Genomic DNA, 19,997 nt, shown 5'->3' with positions numbered 1-19,997 from the left:
CCTCCGGTGTTCTGTTCTTAGAGACCCAGAACTTCTTACATCTTAGGCTGGTTTCATGGGTGCTCGCAATGGTCTGGTAGATATCCAGCTCAATTCCGGGGACCAGTTGAAATAGGGTCCCCTACTCCTCTGCCATCTTTCCTCTCCTATCAAGCACTGACTCTTGATCTCAACTGAGGTCTTGATCTCAAAGACCTGAGTTCAAGCCCTAGAGTGAATCTCTTATAGAAAGCATGAAAATGGATGATGGTTTTTCCATTATTACAAATAGTGTCTTTACTCAAATAGTCTAATTCATGTACATTTATTTTATTTTATTTATTTAGTTAGTTTTTAATGTTCTTTTTATTAACTCAAACCCAAGCACCAGCCAGAGAGTGTATATCTTCTCGCCATATAGTCACACACATTAATTATTATATTAATTTCATCTTTTGAAGGAATATCTCCTCAGGGTCTACTCCAGAGACCTCTAACGTACTATATCTTTAATGGCCACTCTCGGACTTGGTATAGAAATATGATCTTGAGGTCTCTATCATTACCTTGGGGATTGCTTTTGCCTATGAACTCACTTCTGTTTTCCAGTTCCTGATTTGATGTCTTCTTCCTTCTCCAAAACTGCTTTGTATTGTTGAGCATTCTTCAGTAACTTCCCAGAAAAGGGTGCACGAGTGATAATTTTTTTTGAAACTTTGAATGAACATATCTTTGTTCTGTTGATGGTTTGGCTGGTTATAGAATTCTAAATATTTTGAAATTTATTAATGATGTGGCTTTGGATAGATATATTTTCACCTGTAGTTGGGGTACTGCTTGGAACCTTTCAATGTGAAAAATTACGTTCTGGGACATTAAAAAATATATACTTTGATGATTTCCTTCTCTTTATTTTCTCTCTTTTTTTTCGGGAACTTTTAGCATTATGTTGAAATTTCTGGATTGGTACCCTAATTTTCTAATCTCTTGTCTCTCTTTGTGTTTTTGCTTTACCTCCTGGGAGTTTTTCTTAATTTAATCTTCCAAATTTTCTGTCTAGTTTTTCCACTTTTGACCATGCTTTTAATTTCCAAAAGCTATTTTTATTTTTTAAATGATTCTTATATACCACAACTTATTTATCCATTTATCTGTTGATGGACACTTCGATTGTTTCAACATCTTGGCTATTGTAAATACATGATACTGCTGTGAACATCTCTTTGACATAGGGTTTTAGTTTCCTTTGGATATATTCACAGAAGTGGAATTCCTGCATCATATGGTAGTTCTATTTTTATATTTTTGAGGAAACTCTATATTGTTTTCCATAGTAGCTTCACCAATTTACATTCCCATCAACATTCCACAGGGTTCTATTTTCTACACTTTCTCTGCAGCAATTATGTCTTGTTTTTTTGATGAAGGCCATCATAGTAGATATGAAGTGATGTCTCGTTCTAGGTTTGAATGACATTTCCCTTATCATTAGTGATGTAGAGCACCTTTTCATGTACATGTTGGTTATCTGTATATCTTCTTTTATTTTCCTTCAATTTTTTATTGTTATGTTAATCACCATACATTACATCAAGTTCTTTTTTTTTAATTTTTTTATTGTTATGTTAATCACCATATATTACATCATTAGTTTTTGGTGCAGTGTTCCATGATTCATTGTTTGTTCATAACACCCAGTGCTCCATGCAGAACGTACCCTCCTCAATACCAATCACCAGGCTAACACATCCCCCCACCCCCCTCCCCTCCAGAACCCTCAGTTTGTTTTTCAGAGTCCATCATCTCTCATGGTTCGTCTCCCCCTCTGACATACTCCCCTTTTCTTCCTCTCCTTTATCTTCTTCTTTTACTTTTTTCTTAAAATATGTTGCGTTATTTGTTTCAGAAGTACAGATCTGTGATTCAACAGTCTTGCACAATTCACAGCGCTCGCCGTAGCACATACCCTCCCCAATGTCTATCACCCAGCCACCCCATCCCTCCCACCCCCAACCACTCCAGTAACACTCAGTTTCTTTCCTGAGATTAAGAATTCCTCATATCAGTGAGGTCATGTGATACATGTCTTTCTCTGATTGACTTATTTCACTCAGCATAACACCCTCCAGTTCCATCCACGTCGTTGCAAATGGCAAGATCTCATTCCTTTTGATGGCTGCATAATATTCCATTGTGTATATATACCACTGCTTCTTTATCCATTCATCTGTCGATGGGCATCTTGGCTCTTTCCACAGTTTGGCTATGGTGGACATTGTTGCTATAAACATTGGGGTACACGTACCCCTTCGGGTCCCTACATTTGTATCTTTGTGGTAAATACCCAGTAGTGCAATTGCTGGATCGAACGGTAGCTCTAATTTCAACTGTTTGAGGAACCTCCATACTGTTTTCCAGAGTGGTTGCACCAGCTTGCATTCCCACCAACAGTGTAGGAGGGTTCCCCTTTCTCCACATCCCCGCCCACATCTGTCGTTCCCACACTTGTTAATTTTAGCCATTCTGACGGGTGTGAGGTGGTATCTCATTGAGGTTTTGATTTAGATTTCCCTGATGCCAAGCGATGTTGAGCACTTTTTCATGTGCCTGTTGGCCATTTGGATGTCTTCTTTGGAGAAATGTCTGTTCATGTCTTCTGCCCATTTCTTGATTGGATTATTTGTTCTTTGGGTGTTGAGTTGGATAAGTTCTTTATAGATTTTGGATACTAGCCCTTTATCTGATATGTCATTTGCAAATATTTTCTCCCATTCTGTCGGTTGTCTTTTGGTTTTGTGGACAGTTTCTTTTGCTGTGCAGAAGCTTTTTATCTTGATGAAATCCCAATAGTTCATTTTTGCCCTGGCTTCCCGTGCCTTTGGCAATGTTTCTACGAAGAAGTTGCTGCGGCTAAGGTCGAAAAGGTTGCTACCTGTGTTCTCCTTTAGGATTTGGATGGACTCCTGTCTCACGTTTAGGTCTTTCAACCATTTGGAGTCTATTTTTGTGTGTGGTGTAAGGAAATAGTCCAGTTTCATTCTTCTGCATGTGGCTGTCCAATTTTCCCAACACCATTTGTTGAAGAGACTGTCTTTTTTCCACTGGACATTCTTTCCTGCTTTGTCAAAGATGGGAGTTGACCATAGAGTTGAGGGTCCATTTCTGGGCTCTCGATTCTGTTCCATTGATCTATGTGTCTGTTTTTGTGCCAGGACCATACTGTCTTGATGATGACAGCTTTGTAATAGAGCTGGAAGTCCGGAATTGTGATGCCGCCAGCTTTGCTTTTCTTTTTCAGTATTCCTCTGGCTATTCGGGGGTCTCCTCTGGTTCCATACAAATTTTAGGATTATTTGTTCCATTTCTTTGAAAAAACTGGATGGTATTTTGATGGGGATTGCATTGAATGTGTAGATTGCTCTAGGTAGCATTGACATCTTCACAATGTTGATTCTCCCAATCCATGAGCATGGAACGTTTTTCCATTTCTTTGTGTCTTCTTCAATTTCTTTCATGAGTATTTTATAGTTTTCTGAGTACAGATCCTTTGCCTCTTTGGTTAGATTTATTCCTAGGTATCTAATGGTTTTGGGTGCAATTGTAAATGGGATCAACTCCTTGATTTGTCTCTCTTCTGTCTTGTTGTTGGTGTATAGCAATGCCACCGATTTCTGTGCATTGATTTTATAGCCTGCTACTTGACTGAATTCCTGTATGAGTTCTAGCAGTTTTGGGGTGGAGTCTTTTGGGTTTTCCACATACAGTATCATATCATCTGCAAAGAGTGAGAGTTTGACTTCCTCTTTGCCGATTTGGATGCCTTTGATTTCTTTTTGTTGTCTGATAGCTGTGGCTAGGACTTCTAATACTATGTTGAATAGCAGTGGTGAGAGTGGACATCCCTGCCGCGTTCCTGACCTTAGGGGAAAAGCTCTCAGCCTTTCCCCATTGAGAATGATATTCGCTGTAGGTTTTTCATAGATGCCTTTTATGATATTGAGGTATGTACCCTCTATCCCTATACTCTGAAGAGTTTTGATCAAGAAAGGATGTTGTACTTTGTCAAATGCTTTTTCTGCATCTATGGAGAGGATCATATGATTCTTGTTCTTTCTTTTGTTAATGTATTGTATCACGTTGATTGATTTGCAGATGTTGAACCAGCCTTGTAGCCCAGGGATAAATCCCACTTGGTCGTGGTGAATAATCCTTTTAATGTACTGTTGGATCCTATTGGCTAGTATTTTGGTGAGAATTTTTGCCTCCATGTTCATCAAGGATATTGGTCTGTAATTCTCCTTTTGGATGGGGTCTTTGTCTGCTTTTGGGATCAAGGTAATGCTGGCCTCATAAAATGAGTTTGGAAGTTTTCCTTCCATTTCTATTTTTTGGAACAGTTTCAGGAGAATAGGGATTAATTCTTCTTTAAATGTCTGATAGAATTCCCCTGGGAAGCCGTCTGGCCCTGGGCTTTTGCTTGTTGGGAGATTTTTGATGACTGCTTCAATTTCCTTAGTGGTTATAGGTCTGTTCATGTTTTCTATTTCTTCCTGGTTCCGTTTTGGTAGTTGATACATCTCTAGGAATGCACCCATTTCTTCCAGGTTATCTAATTTGCTGGCGTAGAGTTGCTCCTAATATGTTCTTATAATTGTATTTCTTTGGTGTTGGTTGTGATCTCTCCTCTTTCATTCATGATTTTGTTGATTTGAGTCATTTCTCTTTTCTTTTTGATAAGTCTGGCCAGGGGTTTATCAATCTTGTTAATTCTTTCAAAGAACCAGCTCCTAGTCTCGTTGATTTGTTCTACTGTTCTTTTGGTTTCTAGTTCATTGATTTCTGCTCTGATCTTTCTTATTTCTCTTCTCCTCCTGGGTTTAGGCTTTATTTGCTGTTTTTTCTCTAGCCCCTTTAGGTGTAGGGTTAGGTTGTGTATTTGAGACCTTTCCTGTTTCTTGAGAAAGGCTTGTATTGCTATATACTTTCCTCTCAGGACTGCCTTTGCTGTATCCCAAAGATTTTGAACAGTTGTATTTTCATTTTCATGGGTTTCCATGAATTTTTTAAATTCTTCTTTAATTTCCTGGTTGACCCATTCATTCTTTAGTAGATGCTCTTTAGCCTCCATGTATTTGCGTTCTTTATGACTTTCGTGTTGTGATTGAGTTCTTGTTTCAAAGCATTGTGCCTGAAAATATGCAGGGAATAATCCCAATCTTTTGGTACCGGTTGAGACCTGATTTGTGACCTAGGATGTGATCAATTCTGGAGAATGTTCCATGGGCACTAGAGAAGAATGTGTATTCCGTTTCTTTGGGATGGAATGTTCTGAATATGTCTGTGAAGTCCATTTGGTCCAGTGTGTCATTTAAAGTCTTTATTTCCTTGTTGATCTTTTGCTTAGATGATCTGTCCATTTCAGTCAGGGGGGTGTTAAAGTTCCCCACTATTATTGTATTGTTGTCAATGTGTTTCTTTGCTTTTGTTATTAATTGCCTTATATAATTGGCTGCTCCCATGTTAGGGGCATAGATATTTACAATTGTTAGATCTTCTTGTTGGATAGACCCTTTAAGTAGGATATAGTGTCCTTCTTCATCTCTTATTACAGTCTTTGTTTTAAAATCTAATTTGTCTGATATAAGGATTGCCACCCCAGCTTTCTTTTGGTGTCCATTAGCATGGTAAATTGTTTTCCACCCCCTCACTTTCAATCTGGGGGTGTCTTTGGGTCTAAAATGAGTCTCTTGCAGACAGCATATCGATGGGTCTTGTTTCCTTTATACCATCTGATAGCCTGTGTCTTTTGATTGGGTGATTTCGCCCATTTACATTCAGGGTAACTATTGAAAGATAGGAATTTAATGCCATTGTATTGCCTGTAAGGTGACTATAACTGTATATTGTCTGTGTTCCTTCCTGGTCTGTGTTACTTTTAGGTTCTCTCTTTGCTTAGAGGACCCCTTTCAATATTTCTTGTAGGGCTGGTTTCGTGTTTGCAAATTCCTTTAGTTTCTGTTTTTCCTGGAAGTTTTTTATCTCTCCTTCTATTTTCATTGACAGCCTAGCTGGGTATAGTATTCTTGGCTGCATATTTTTCCCGTTTAGTGCTCTGACGAATCATGCCAGCCCTTTCTGGCCTGCCAGGTCTCTGTGGATAGGTCTGTTGCCAGTCTAATGTTATTGCCATTGTAGGTTACAGATCTCTTCTCCCAAGCTGCTTTCAGGTTTTCTCTTTGTCTCTGAGACTCGTAAGTTTTACTATTAGATGTTGGGGTGTTGACCTATTTTTCTTGATTTTGAGGGGGGTTTTTTGGTCTCTCCTGAATTTTGACGGCTGTTTCCTTCCCCACATTAGGGAAGTTCTCTGCTTTAATTTGCTCCAATATACCTTCTGCCCCTCTCTCTCTTTCTTCTTCTTCTGGGATCCCAATTATTCTAATGTTGTTTCGTCTTATGGTATCACCTGTCTTTCAATTTCTGCCCTCGTGATCCAGTGGCTGTTTTATCTCTCTTTTTCTCACCTTCTTTATTTTCCATCACTTGGTCTTCTAGATCACTAATTCTCTCTTCTGCCTCATTTATCCTAGCAGTTAGAGCCTCCGTTTTTTATTGCACCTCATTAATAGCCTTTTTTATTTCAACTTGGTTAGATTTTAGTTCTTTTATTTCTCCAGAAAGAGTTTCTCTAATAACCTCCATGCTTCTTTAAAGTCCAGCTAGTATCTTTAAAATCATCATTCTGAACTCTAGTTCTGACATCTTACTAGTGTCCGTATTGATTAGGTCATTGGCCATCGGTCCTGTGTCTTGTTTTTTTTCTTTTGAGATGATTTTTTCCGTGTGGTCATTTTGTCCAGAGGAGAGGAGATGAATGAGAGAACAAAATGCTAACAGGGTAACAGCGTCTCCAGATAATATACACTAAACAAATCATAAAAGACCTGAAACCAGGGGAAAGAAAGAGAAAGAAAGAAAAAAAAAGAAAAAGATAAAAACAAACAAAAACGAGCAAACAAACAAACAGAATATGATTAAATTTGATCAGGCTGGTGCATAGATCGGTGCCACACACTAGATTTGGTGTGTATATTGTTCTGTTAGAAGAAAGTGCCTCCCAAAATTTTAAAGAAAGAAAAACCTATATATGTACAAGAATAAGGGTTAATACAATGAAGGGATGGAATATGAATATAAAGATGAAAATTATAAAAGATTATATAAAAGGAATTGATAAGAAGTTGGTTGAAAAAAGAAAGAAGAGGATAAAAAAAGGGAGAGAATGTGATCAGGCAGGAGACTGGAACAAAGCCATACACTAGAGATTTAGGGTATAATTTGATCTGTTAGAAGAACCTATCCCAAAATTTTAAAGAGAGAACAACTTATATATATATGCCAAAAATAAGGGTAACTACTATGAAGGGATAGAATATGACTCTAAAAATGAAAAATAAAAATGTTTTTTTAAAAAAGATTGATAAGATGTTGGTTGAAAAAGGGAAAAAGAAAAATTCAAAAAAAAAGACACTTAAAAAAATTAACTTTGAAAGACTAAAGAATCATGGTAAAAAAGCCATGAATTCTTTGTGCAGTATTCCCCTAGCACTGGAGTTCTGCCCTTCTCATTGATCGGTAAACTTGGTCTTGGCTGGCTGTTCTTGTTGAGCTTCTCGGGGAGGGGCCTGTTGCAATGGTTCCCAAATGTCTTTGCCGGAGGCGGAATGCCCCGTCCTTGTCGGGCCAGGCTAAGTAATCTGCTCGGGTTTGCTCTCAGGAGCTTTTGTTCCCTGCAAGCTTTCCATACAGCTTTGGAGAACCAGAGTGAAAATGGTGGCCTCCCAGTCTTCACCCCAGAGGAGCCGAGAACTCGCGGCCCCGCTCCTCGTGCGCCCCCAGAGAAAAGCAGTCAATCACTCCCGTCTCCCGGGTCTCTGGCTGCACTCCGTGCTCACCCGGCCTGTGACCAAGCGTTTCTATCTCTGGCACCCGACCCGGTGTGGAGTCTCCAAACCCAGCAGATCCCTGTGGTGCACTCTCAGGCCACTCCTCCCAGGGGAGGAAGGGGAGTCTCCCCAGATCTGCCTCTTGTTGGGTCCCTGCTGGAGGATCAGTGGCCCGACTGGGCCGTGGATCACTGTTTATGGCAACCCCGAGCTGAGAGCCTGCTCCTCGGCTCCGTCTCTGCAGCCGGCTTCTCCGCTCCGATACTTGGGAGCTCTGCTGTGCTCAGGCACCCCTGGTCTTCCTGTGACCCCAAGGGTCCTCAGACCACACTGTCCCGTGAGGGTTCCACCCCCCGCTTAGTCACTGGAGCGACGTCCCTCAGCGGAGCCGAATTCTAAAAGTTCCGATTTTGTGCTCCGTGGCTCTATCACTTGCCAGAACGGCCAACGGAGGCCCCCTCCCCCACTGTCTATCCTCCCGAATATGGCCTCGGATTTGCTTCTCTGCACGTCCTATCTTCCAGAAAATGGTCGCTTTTTTGTTCAGAGAGTTGTTGCTATTCTTTTCTTCAATCTCCTGTTGAGTTCATAGATGTTCAGAATGGTTTGATCCCTATCCAGCTGAATTCCTGAGACCAGACGAAATTTAGGTCTCCTACTCCTCCGCCATCTTGCTCCTCCCTCCAGACTTGAATTTCAAGTTTCTGAAACTTCAATATAAAACAAGCATATTGCTTTGTCTTGTTCAATGACCAAATTCTCAATACAAGGTCCATGATATAACTTACACAACTTTAACTATAGGAAAAAAAATCTACATTTTTTTAATTTAAATGTTTCATTTTGAAATGATTATAGATTCACAGGAAGTTGTCAGGGCAGAAAAATGGCACCAACCCTTCACCAAGTTGCCCCTAATGGTTACATCTTTCATAATTACAGCACAATACAGAGTAATTCAATAGTGTGTATGTATATTTTATCACATGTGGAGTTGTGTAACCGCTACCTCCATCAAGATACAAAACTGTTCCTTCCACATGCACATTCCTTCTTGCTGCTGCTTTATACTCACATCCACCCACCACCACATATCTGTTTTCCATCACTTTAATTTTGTAATTTCAAGACTGTTACATAAATATGATCATATAATTATACAGCATATAATCTGGGATATGGTTTTTATTGCTGAGCATTCGTCTCTGGATCCATCCAAGCTGTGCATGCATCAATAGCTAAGTCCTTTTTACTCTTAAGATTCCTGATATCAGTGGACCACAGTTTGATTAACATTTGCCTATGGACAGACACTACAGTTGTTTTGCAGTTTGGCTATCACAAACAAACACCAGTTTTGAATTACTATCAACAACTGTATACAAGTATTTGTGTAAACATAAGTTTTCATTTCTCTGAAACAAATGCCCAGGTCTACAATTGATGGATTGTACGGCAAGTGTATATTCGGTGTTTAAAGAAACTGCCAACTGCTTTCCAGAGTGGCTGTGCCATTTACGTTCCTACCAGCTGTGTAGGCAATCCAGTTGCTCTGCAACCTCTCCAATATTTGGCATTTTAATAATCTGTTTTAAAAATTGTGGTAAATTACAAATAACACTAAATCTACCATATTCACTATTTATAAGCATATAACTCAGAGGTGTTAAGTATATTCATGTTGTTGTGCAATGGATCTCCAGAACTTTTCCGTCTTTCAAATCTGAAACTCTATACCCGTTAACCAATGACCCCCCCCCCTTCTCCTTTCCCTTAACCTCTGATAACCACCATTCTACTTTCTATCGCTATGAATTTGGCTACTTGAGATACTTCATATAACTGGAATCATATAGTATTTGTCATATTGTGACTGGTTGCTATCACTTGGCTTAATGTCCATTCTGTGTAGCATGTGACAGGGTTGTCTTTTTAAGGCTGAATGATATTCCATTATATGAATATATCACATTCTGTTTATTCTTTCATCCATTGATGGATTTCTTGTGTTTACCTATTGTGAATAATGCTGCTATGAACACGAGTGTGCAAATATCTCCCCAAGACTTGCTTTCAGTTCTTTTGGAGTATACCCAGAAGTGAAATTGATAAGTCACATGGTAGTTCTACTTTTGCTTTTTTGAGGAACTGTCATACTGTTTTCCATAGTGGTTTCACCATTTTACCATCCCATTAACAGTGCTCAGAGCTTCTAATTTTTCTACATCCTTGTCAACACTTGTTATTTTCTGATTTTTCAATAGTACTCTTCCTAATGGGTGTGAGGTGATAGTTCATTGTAGTTTTGAGTTGCATTTCTCTAATGATTAGTGATGTTGAGCATCTTTTATTTCTTTTTTTTAAAGATTTTGTGTATTTATTTGTCAGAGAAAGAGAGAGAACACAAGCAGAGGTTGCGACAGGTAGAGGGGGAAGCAGGCAGAGGGAGAAGCAGGCTCCTCGTCAAGCAAGGAGCCCAATGCGGGACTGGATCCCAGGACCCTGGGATCATGACCTGAGCTAAAAGCAGACACTTACCCGACTAAGCCGCCCAGGCATCCCAAGCATCTTTTTGTATACTTGTTGCTCATTTGTATATCTTCTTTGGAGAAATGTCTATTCACATCATTTGATCATTTTTAAATCAACTTACTTATCTTTTGCTATTGAGTTGTAGGAGATGTCTACAAATCTGGATATTAATCCCTTATCACTTATATGACTTACAAATATTTTCTCCCATTCTATAGATTTTTTTTTCACTCTGCTGATTGTGCCCTTTGATGCACAAGTGTTTTAAAGTTTGATGTAGTCCCATTTGTCTTTGCTTTTATTGCCTACGCTTTTGGTGTCGTGTCCAGAAATCACTGCCAGATCCAATGTTGTGAAGGTTTCCCATGTGCTTTCTGCTAGAAACAAGTGTCTACTGTTTGTAAGCCTCCCAGTCTGCGGTGTTCTGTTAGAGCTGCCCATACAGACTCAGACAATCAGCAATGATGTATAGGACAAATTGAAATTGAAACGAAAACAAATTACGGTACCAGGGCAAAACTTAAATTTCATAATGTAAATCAAGCAAAATACATACAAATATGCTTTCAGAGAACACTGAAACATGGGATAAATCAAAATATAAATACATGTAGATATTACTTGTTCAGGAGCAATATACTCAAAATTCTTACCATGGCAGTCCTTTCTACCTTGATCTACAGATTCCATGGACACCCATCAAATTCCCGTCAAACTGTGTAAACTGAGTGTAGACAATGTGAGCCTGAGGAACACAGTTGAAGAACCCACACGTGGGGGTCCAAACACTTGTCATAAAGCTACAGCAGTGACAAGAGTATTATCAGAGGAGGAACAAAGGGGACAACAGGGAACCATGTGAATACAGTCATTGATTTGTCAAAGGGACAAAGGTGAAATGACACAGAGGAAGGTCAGCTCCACAAACGGTGATGGAACACTGGGAAATGGGAAAATGGGAATGTATACAAACATTCACTCAAAATAAACATGTGAACAAAATAGACATAAATCTTCAAAGGCAAAACTAGAAAGATTACACAGGAACAATCAACATGACCTTGGGATGGTTGATGAGTTTTTAAATAAAATACCAAAAGCCAGCCCATGAAAAAAAAAATGCTGGTGTTTACTTCATTAAAATGTAAAATGCTTCCTCTGTGAAAGGTCCCACTAAAAGAACAAAAGACAAGCCAAACTGGGAGAGCATATTTGGAAAACACATCTGAAAGAAAGCTATGAACAATATACAAAGAAAAAAATATATACAAAGAAATTCCAAAAGAAAACAAGACAAACAATCCAAATAAAAATTGGTAAACATCTGCAAACACATTTAACCAAACAAGATATACAGGTGACAAGCATATAAAATAATGCTCAAGGTAATTCATCAGGAGGGAAAAGCAAATGAAAACAACAGTGACATAACACCACACGCCTACTAAAATAGCCAAGATCTTAAGGAAAAAAATAGCAACAGGAACTTTCCTTCATTGCAGGTGGAATGCATAAGGGTACAGCCACTTTGGCAGTGTTTTCCAAAACGAAACATGCTCTCATCATGTAAGCCAACAATTGCAGTCCTGGGTATTTGGACAACTGCTTTGAACATTCCCGTCCAAACAAAAGCCAGTATGCAATTATGCACATCTCCCTCTCCATGATGGCCAAACACCTTTAAAAGTCAGGGTATCCTTCAATAGGTGAATTAATAGCCAAGTGAGGTACATCTAAGCACCCATGAATGGAATACTATTCAGCAGTATGAAAGGATTTCTCAAGCCATGCAAGGACATGGATGGATCTTACGGTCTATTACTACGTGAAAGAAGCCAAGCTGAGTAGACTACACGCTGTGCGCTCCAGTTTATATGACATTATGGAGATGGTAAGAAGAGCCGTGACTGAGAGTAGATGGGGCAGTTGAATAGAGTAGGGTGATAGGAGGCAAGATGGGCGGGTTTGCAGTGGACATCCCGTGAGGGGAATGCAAATCAAGACCACAGTGTGCGCCTCACACCCATCAGAAGCACTATTATAAAAACAATGGACATGAGGGCGCCTGGGTGGCTCAGTTGGTTAAGCGACTGCCTTCGGCTCAGGTCATGATCCTGGAGTCCCAGGATCAAGTCCCGCATCGGGCTCCCTGCTCAGCAGGGAGTCAGCTTCTTCCTTTGACCCTCCCCCCTCTCATGCTCTCTTTCTCTCAAATAAATAGATAAAATCTTTAAAAAAAAATATGGACATGAGTTGGAGAATGTGGAGAAATTGGAACCCTAGCATGTTACTAATGAGACTGTAAAATGTCGCAGTCACTGTGAAAGAGTCTGGCAGTTCTTCCAAAAGCTAAATGTAGATTTAACATTGATCTTGCAATTTCACTCCAAATCTGAACCTTAAACACTAAACCCAAACTCAAACCTGAACTCTAATCCAGTCAGAAACCACAGCCCTTCTCCAGCCCAGGACCCTACTCCCTAATGGCTGGTCTGGCTTAGCACACTTGACCCCTGTCTCTGACACTAGACTGCTGCTCCTAAATCTCAACCTGCTACATTCACTCAAACCTCCCCCACAGGCTGTGCTTTGGAAATTAGATCTCCCAGGAACATGATGGACCCCATCCACCACCTCCTGTCCACCACCTCCCATGTAGGCCCTGTTCCTCTGGGCATCCTCCCACCCTGCCCCCCCCCCACAGATTTCCAGGTGGGGAGCATGGGTGGGAAGCCAGAGGAGGGGCAGCACTGGAGGTGGCAAGGGGGAAGGAGAAAGAGGTTGAAGACATCTCTGCCAGCCTTCTAGCAGCATGCCCAGGCCCAGAGCAAGAGGAGTGGAAAGATGCCTGGCTGACAGGCCATGGGGCCTGCCTGGGTCAGGGCCATCGGTCAAGCATCCTGGAGAGGATAGGGCTTGGGGTCCTGTGTCTGCCCCTCCTCATGTGGAGGGGCTACAGGAGAGAAGGTCTATCTCTTCCTCTGCAGGTTTGGTGTGTGGAGCAGGCGATCCCAAGGGTTCCACATGGTCAGAGAAGTGTCTGTTGGACTCCTCCAGGGATGTCCCACTATGTTTGAGAACCCTGGTGGTCCTTTTAGTAGAGTGGCTTGGGGACTCAGAAGGCCAGGGAGCTGGTGTGGTTCAGAATGTGGCCGAGCAGAACGACTCCGAATCCAGCCAGAGTCTAGAGAGGCACCCACCCTTATAAGAGCCTTGGGTCTTCACTTGGCAGTGGGGCCGTGGTCATTGTCCAGGCCTGGTGTGACAGCCTTGTGAGGACTGGGCACCCAGGTACACAGGAGAGGCTCACAGTCTTTCTCACAGCCCTGGAGCCTGGCACCCACTCCTCTGCCCAGAGGTGGGTTTTATTCCCTGGTGTCCCACCTGGGCTGCAGTATGGATGCCATCCTCCAAGGGGTCCGAGGGAGCAATGGGGCAGGGATGGTCATTCTGGTGTCCTGGGCTCCCACTCAGCACACACTGCCTCTTACTACCATCTGAGTCCCAAGTGTGACCTCCTCACAGCTGGAAGGGACTCTGAATGTTCTCATCTCTTCCTGAGTTGGGGGCGAGTAAGACCCAGATGCCACACTCCGGTGGGATCCCTGCCCTCAAGGAGCTCACAGTCTGGAGGGCAGAGGGGCAAAGGCAAGGCACCCCAAATGGCCAGAGGACCCGAAAGTAAAGCAGGGCAGCCCGAGGAGGCCAGTCCAGCTCAGGCCAGCACTGTGACCCAGTTCCCTAGGCCCCTCGGACCCGCAGGCCATACCAGCCCCAGCTCTTGACCTCATGGTGCCCCAGAACTGGTGGCAAGGAGGGAATCAGGAGCACAGCCACAAAGGCAGGGAGCCGTCAGGACAAGGCCATGTGTCTGGGGAGAGAGTGGGGAGTCCTACGCCCTGAGATTAGGGGTGCAGGGCCGAGACAGCGCCAATGGCGCTGGCCAGCTCTACTTGCTGAGGGCTCACCCAGGCCCCACCCTCATGACTGTCCTCACCAGCACAAGTATGGGGGGCCCTAGGAGCTGGGAGGGCAGGGTCAGGGCCTGGTCCGTGCTTTTGCGGGAACTTTCCAGTGAGGTGTGCTTGAGAGCTTCTCCTCCAAGGTCAGGCTTCCTATTGCCACTGCCAGAAGAGGGTCTGAGGGGGACTTGGGGGACCCTGACCCCTGAGGGGAACAGGGAGCAGAGGGTAGGATCTGGGAGAGGGCAGCCTCTACCAGCTGAGCTGGTGGACTTGCAAGCTCCACTCCCTGGCAAGACACTTGTCCAGCTGTAGAGAACGATCCTCCAGACCCTACCTTGGCTGCTCCCCAGTGGTGACTTTCTAGGCCAAAGAGGGAAAGTGAACATCTGTGTCCATTTCCTGCTTCATCAGGAGGACCCATCCCCTCCTTGAGGGAAGGGCTGTCCCTCCAAGTATGGGCTGTGGAGGTTTGTGTGAGTACTGCTCTGGGGTCCTCTCACTCTGCTGCCTGTCTGCCTTCCCCCAGCACCTTCTCCTCAATCCTGGCTGCCTGGCTGGACCAGTCTCTGGAGGGCTTCTGTCAGCTTCCATACCTTCCTCTCTAGGATGCTAGTGAACCAAGCACAACTTAACATGCCTGGTTTGGACCTGCTGCTCTGCCCAGATGCTCTTGCCCAGCTGGAGCCCACTGAGGCCGAGCCAGAGGGTCAGGAGAACTGGGGGGTGGCTGCTGTGATGAGGGGGAGGGGGCTGGACCATGAAAACAGGAGCAGAGCGTGGTCTCAGCCCACTCCCCTGGTGAACTGCCATCTGCAGACACTTCTTGGGATGTGTCTCTTGGGTTGGTTTGGGTTTCGCTTGAAGGCAAGGGGATGTTTTCTGTGTTGGGAGAGTCATATGGTAAGGTAATCATGTTGGTTAAACAGTCCTCTGCCCGCAGCTCATGTCTGCTCTACAGCCAGGTCTAGAGCTAATGACAGCTGTGTCTTCAGCTCCAGCACCAGAAATAGCAGCCACAGTACCAGCGTTTTAACATGTATATAAAATAAAAATTATCTTTTAAAGCATTTTACATTGTCCAATTCAGTGGCATTAGTACATGCACAATGTCTTGAAACCATCAGCCCTGTCTAGTTAGAGAACACTTCACTTCAAACAGAAACCCCATCCCCCTCCTTAAACAGCCCATCTTCATTCCCCCACTCCCCCAGACCCTGGCAACCAACCATCTCCTTTCTGTCTCCATAGCTTTACCTGTCCTGCACATCTCATGTAAGTGGAATCATACACTATGCGGCCTTTGTGTCTAGCTGCTTTCACCGAGCATAATATTTTCAAGGTTCCATCCATGCTGTAGCATGTACCAAAACTCCTCCTTCTTGAGGCTGAATATTCCACTGTACATGGAATAAAATAAATTTTATTCATTCCATGTCCTTATCTGTAAATGGACTTATCCATTGTTGATGGACATGTGGGTTATTTCCACTTTTCAGCTTATTGTGACTAGTGCAAACATGAACATTCAGATACAGATATACATCTGAGTGTTTGTCTTCAGCTGTTTTGGTAGGAGTAGAATTGCCTAGTCAAATGGCAAGTCTGAAACTGCTAAACTGTTTTTGACAGAAGCTTCACCACTGTACATCTCCCCCCACTCCAGCAATGTATGAGGCTTCCGACCTTACCAACACTTATTTTTTGTGTTTTAAATTATAGTCACCTTGATGGGTATGATGTGGTATCTTACTGTGATATCTCTGTATTCTTGATACAAGACGCTTATCATATTTATTATTTGCAAATATTTTCTACCATCATTTGGGTGGTTTTATTTTGTGTCCCTTGATACACATTTTTTAAACTATTTATTTTAGAGAGAGAGCTAGTGAGAAAGAACATGAGCTGGGCGCGGGGAAGGAGACACCAGGGAGCCCGATGTGGGGCTCATTCCCAGGACCCTGGGATCATGACCTAAGCCAAACGCAGACACTTAACCAACTGAGCCACCCAGACACCATGATAAAAAACATTTTTAAGTTTTGATGCAGTCCAATTTGTTTTAGATTTTGTTGCTTGTGCTTTTGGTGTCCTATTTAAGAAACCATTGGTAAATCAAATGACATGAATATTGGCTCCTGTGTTTTTTTCCTAAGGGTTCTAGAATTTTAACTCTTAAATTTAGGTATTTGATCCCTTTTAAGTTAATTTTTACATATGCTGTGAGGTAAGGTTTCAGCTTTACTCTTTGGCGTGTAGTAAATGCACTTTTCCCAACACTACTGTTTGAAGAACTGCTTTCCTTCATTCAATGGTCTTGGTGCCTTTGTTGAAAAAAAAAAAATCCATTGACCACATGCGTATGGATTTAATTCTTGGATCTCAGTTCTATTCCATTGATCTAGTATCTGGCAGCCTGACTGAATTTGTTTATTAGCTCAAACAGTTGTGTGTGTGTGTGTGGTGGTGGGGGGCTATTCTTTAGGATTTTGTACATATAAGAGCTTGTCATCTATAAATAGACAGTTTTACCTCCTACTTTCCTATTTGGATGCTTTTATGTTTCTTGCCTAATTGCTCTGTCCAGATCTTCCAGTGGAATGTTGAGTAGGAGTCATGAAAGTGGATGTAGATGTCTTTGCCTTGTTCCTGATCTTAGGGAGAAAGCTTTCAGTCAACTAAGCATGATGTTACTTGTGGGTTTTTCATAAATGCTCTCTATCATGCTGAGGACATTCCCTTTTATTTCTACTTGATTGAGTTCTCTTATTGTGAAAGGATGTTGGATTTTGTCAAATACTTTTTCTGCAGCAGTGGAGATGATTGAATTTTCCACTTCATTCTACTAATCTGGATAGGTCGCTCTTCATATATGGAACCTTTAAATCTCTGGGATAAACCCCACTTGGTCATGATGTATAATCCTTTAATTTGCTGCTGGATTCTGCTTGGTATTATTTATTGTGGGATTTCTGCATCTATATCAGAGGGCTATTGGTCTGTAGTTTCCTTGTGACGCCTTTGGCTTTGGTATGAAGCTAATGTTAGCTTTGTAGATATCAAAAGTGTTCCCTTCTCTCTTATTTGCTGGATGAGAAGTGGTATTAATTTTTCTTTAAATGTTTAGTAGTATTCACCAATAGAATGTTTTGCAGTTTGTGTGCTTCTAGGAATTTGTACATTTCATCTAGATAATCCAATTTGTTGCTCAATTGTTCATAGTCTCTTACAATAAACCCTTTTTTTGAGTCCTGTCTAAATTTCTCTTAGTCAATATAGCTGTTTGGACATTTTTTTCCATTTTTTCAGAAAAACAACTTTTGCCAATTTTCTCTACAGCTTTTCTGTTCTCAACTACATTACTCTCTAACATTTTTTTAGGTTTACTTTGCTTTGTTTCTAGTTCATGAAGTGCATGTGACTGACCCCTGGCAATGCCAGCCTCAGGATCACCATCTCTAGGTTATGGCTGACCAGATAGCTGAACACTTACGGACTGGAGTGGCCCAGGCCAGCACAACCCCCGCCCCCCAGCATGCCAGCACAGGTCACCACAGACTCTGGTCTACGGCTGAACATGATGCGTGACAGTTGACAGGCCAGCCTGGAACTCTGTGGACCACCTGCTGCCCTAGGTACTTTTTGCTTTCCAGGACCCTGAGGACTAGCTGACCCTGGCCAAGGAACACAGCCAATGGGCATGGTGCCCTGCCTGCAGCCAGGCATTTCCCTCACCCCTGCACAGCTATGGGTCCCTGCCCCTGTGCCCACAGGCACGACAGAGCACTCACTCACACACTGGGTCTGATGACTGCAGTTCCCTCCTCACGTCTGCATCTGCCCACAACCCTCCCAAGGGTCCACACTGCTTCGCACTGCTCCAGACTTTTTCAGCGTAGATGGAATCTCGGATTCTACCGTCAAGGCCAATGGTGAGCGAGAGTCCTGTCCGCCCCTCCGCCAGGAGAGGAGAGGCCCCCTTCAAGGACCTCACTCTTCACCAGGTGCGGAGGGGCAGCCGAGTCCCACCGATACTCTCTGGTGCCCCTGCAAACGCCAGGCACCAGGGCTCTGAGACCACAGGAGATGCGGCCGGTGGGAAGGGACGATTTCAGAAGAGGTGAGAGGGTAATTGAACTTTTGTACAACAGGTTAAAAAAAAAAAATCTTTACTGATTTGGACAATATTGGTCATAAATATCAAAAGCTACACTTTGAATTCTACATTAAAATCCTCTTTCTACCATAGCTGGGAGTTGTGATTTTGTTCTTTCATTTTCTGTGTTTAAATGAAACACAGACCCACTCCTCACTCAGTAGATAGTCTTGCAGGCTTATCAGCTTATTAGGTGAGAGAGGCGAGGAGGGCCAGCTACATTGCTCTGGGTGCTCTGAGATACACCAGGTGCCCCTTGCTCAGAGGACACTTCAGTGTTGGGACCCTGGACAAGAGCAGAGACGGCCTCCCAGAATCCTGGCATTTAGAGGTTGAAGGTACTTTCTCAGCACAGCAACCACTAAAACTTGGGAGCCTTTAAAAATAGTGCTTGCCAGGACCATTTCCTTTCTCAGGACAGTAGCTGCTACAATTGGGGAAGATGGAACACACTCTGCTTCTCTTGCTGAGATTTCTTCTGACCACCGATTGAGAAATTGTGGTGTTCAAGATCGAACTCCGGAATTTCCTCGGCCCAGTGGGGAAAATCATACAAAAGCAAAAACAAAACAATAAACGAAACAGGTGAGAATGTGCAACGTGGCCAGAGGAAGATTACTTGTAAGTGGACTAAGGGCAGGCAGGACTTGACCTCCGTAACCCCCCCCAAGGGCCTTACAGCCAACCCTTTACCTAGATTTATTTTTTTATTATATGTTCAGTTAGCCACTGTGTAATACACTATTTGTTTTTTGATGTAGTGTTCCACGATTCATTAGTTGCGTATAACACCCAGTGCTCATCACAGCACGTGCCCTCCTTAATGTCCATCACCCAGGTACCCCATCCCCCCACCCCCCTCCCCTCTGAAACCCTGTTTGTTTCCCGGAGTCCAGAGTCTCTCATGGTTCGTCTTCCTCTCTGATTTCTTCCCAGTTTTCCCTCCCTTCCCCTGTGGTCCTCCACGCTATTCCTTATGTGCCACATGAGTGAAACCATATAATAGATTTTCTCTGCTTGACTTATTTCACTTAGCATAATCTCCTCCAGTCCCATCCATGTGGATGTAAAAATTGGGTATTCATCCTTTCTGATGGCTGAGTAATATTCCATTGTATATATGGACCACATCTATTTTTTTTTAAGATTTTATTTATTTATTTGAGAGAGAGAGAGCATGAGAGGGAAGAGGTTCAGAGGGAGCAGCAGACTCCCTGCTGAGCAGGGAGCCCGATGCGGGACTCGATCCCGGGACTCCAGGATCATGACCTGAGCCGAAGGCAGTCGCTTAACCAACTGCGCCACCCAGGCGCCCCCATATGGACCACATCTTTATCCACTCATCTGTTGAAGCGCCTCTCGGCTCTTTCCACACTTTAGCTACTGCGGACATTACTGCTATGAACGTTGGGGGGCAGG

At 42.9% G+C, this 19,997-nt stretch overlaps 1 protein-coding gene across 1 annotated transcript in view; it reads left to right on the top strand.

Moving 5' to 3' along the window:
* Nucleotides 1-19,392, top strand: part of LOC113910097 (spartin-like) — a 47,198-nt gene extending 27,806 nt beyond the window's left edge. Inside the window, 1 exon segment of the mRNA XM_027571938.2 lies at nt 18,076-19,392. Within this exon segment, the coding sequence (XP_027427739.2) occupies nt 18,076-18,090 (15 nt within the window). The 3' untranslated portion in view covers nt 18,091-19,392.
* Nucleotides 19,393-19,997: the final 605 nt, after the last annotated feature.

Source organism: Zalophus californianus, chromosome 6, assembly GCF_009762305.2.
Source record: "Zalophus californianus isolate mZalCal1 chromosome 6, mZalCal1.pri.v2, whole genome shotgun sequence".
In the NCBI taxonomy this organism is placed as follows: Eukaryota; Metazoa; Chordata; class Mammalia; order Carnivora; family Otariidae; genus Zalophus; species Zalophus californianus.
This window is presented reverse-complemented; position numbering and strand designations above follow the sequence as displayed.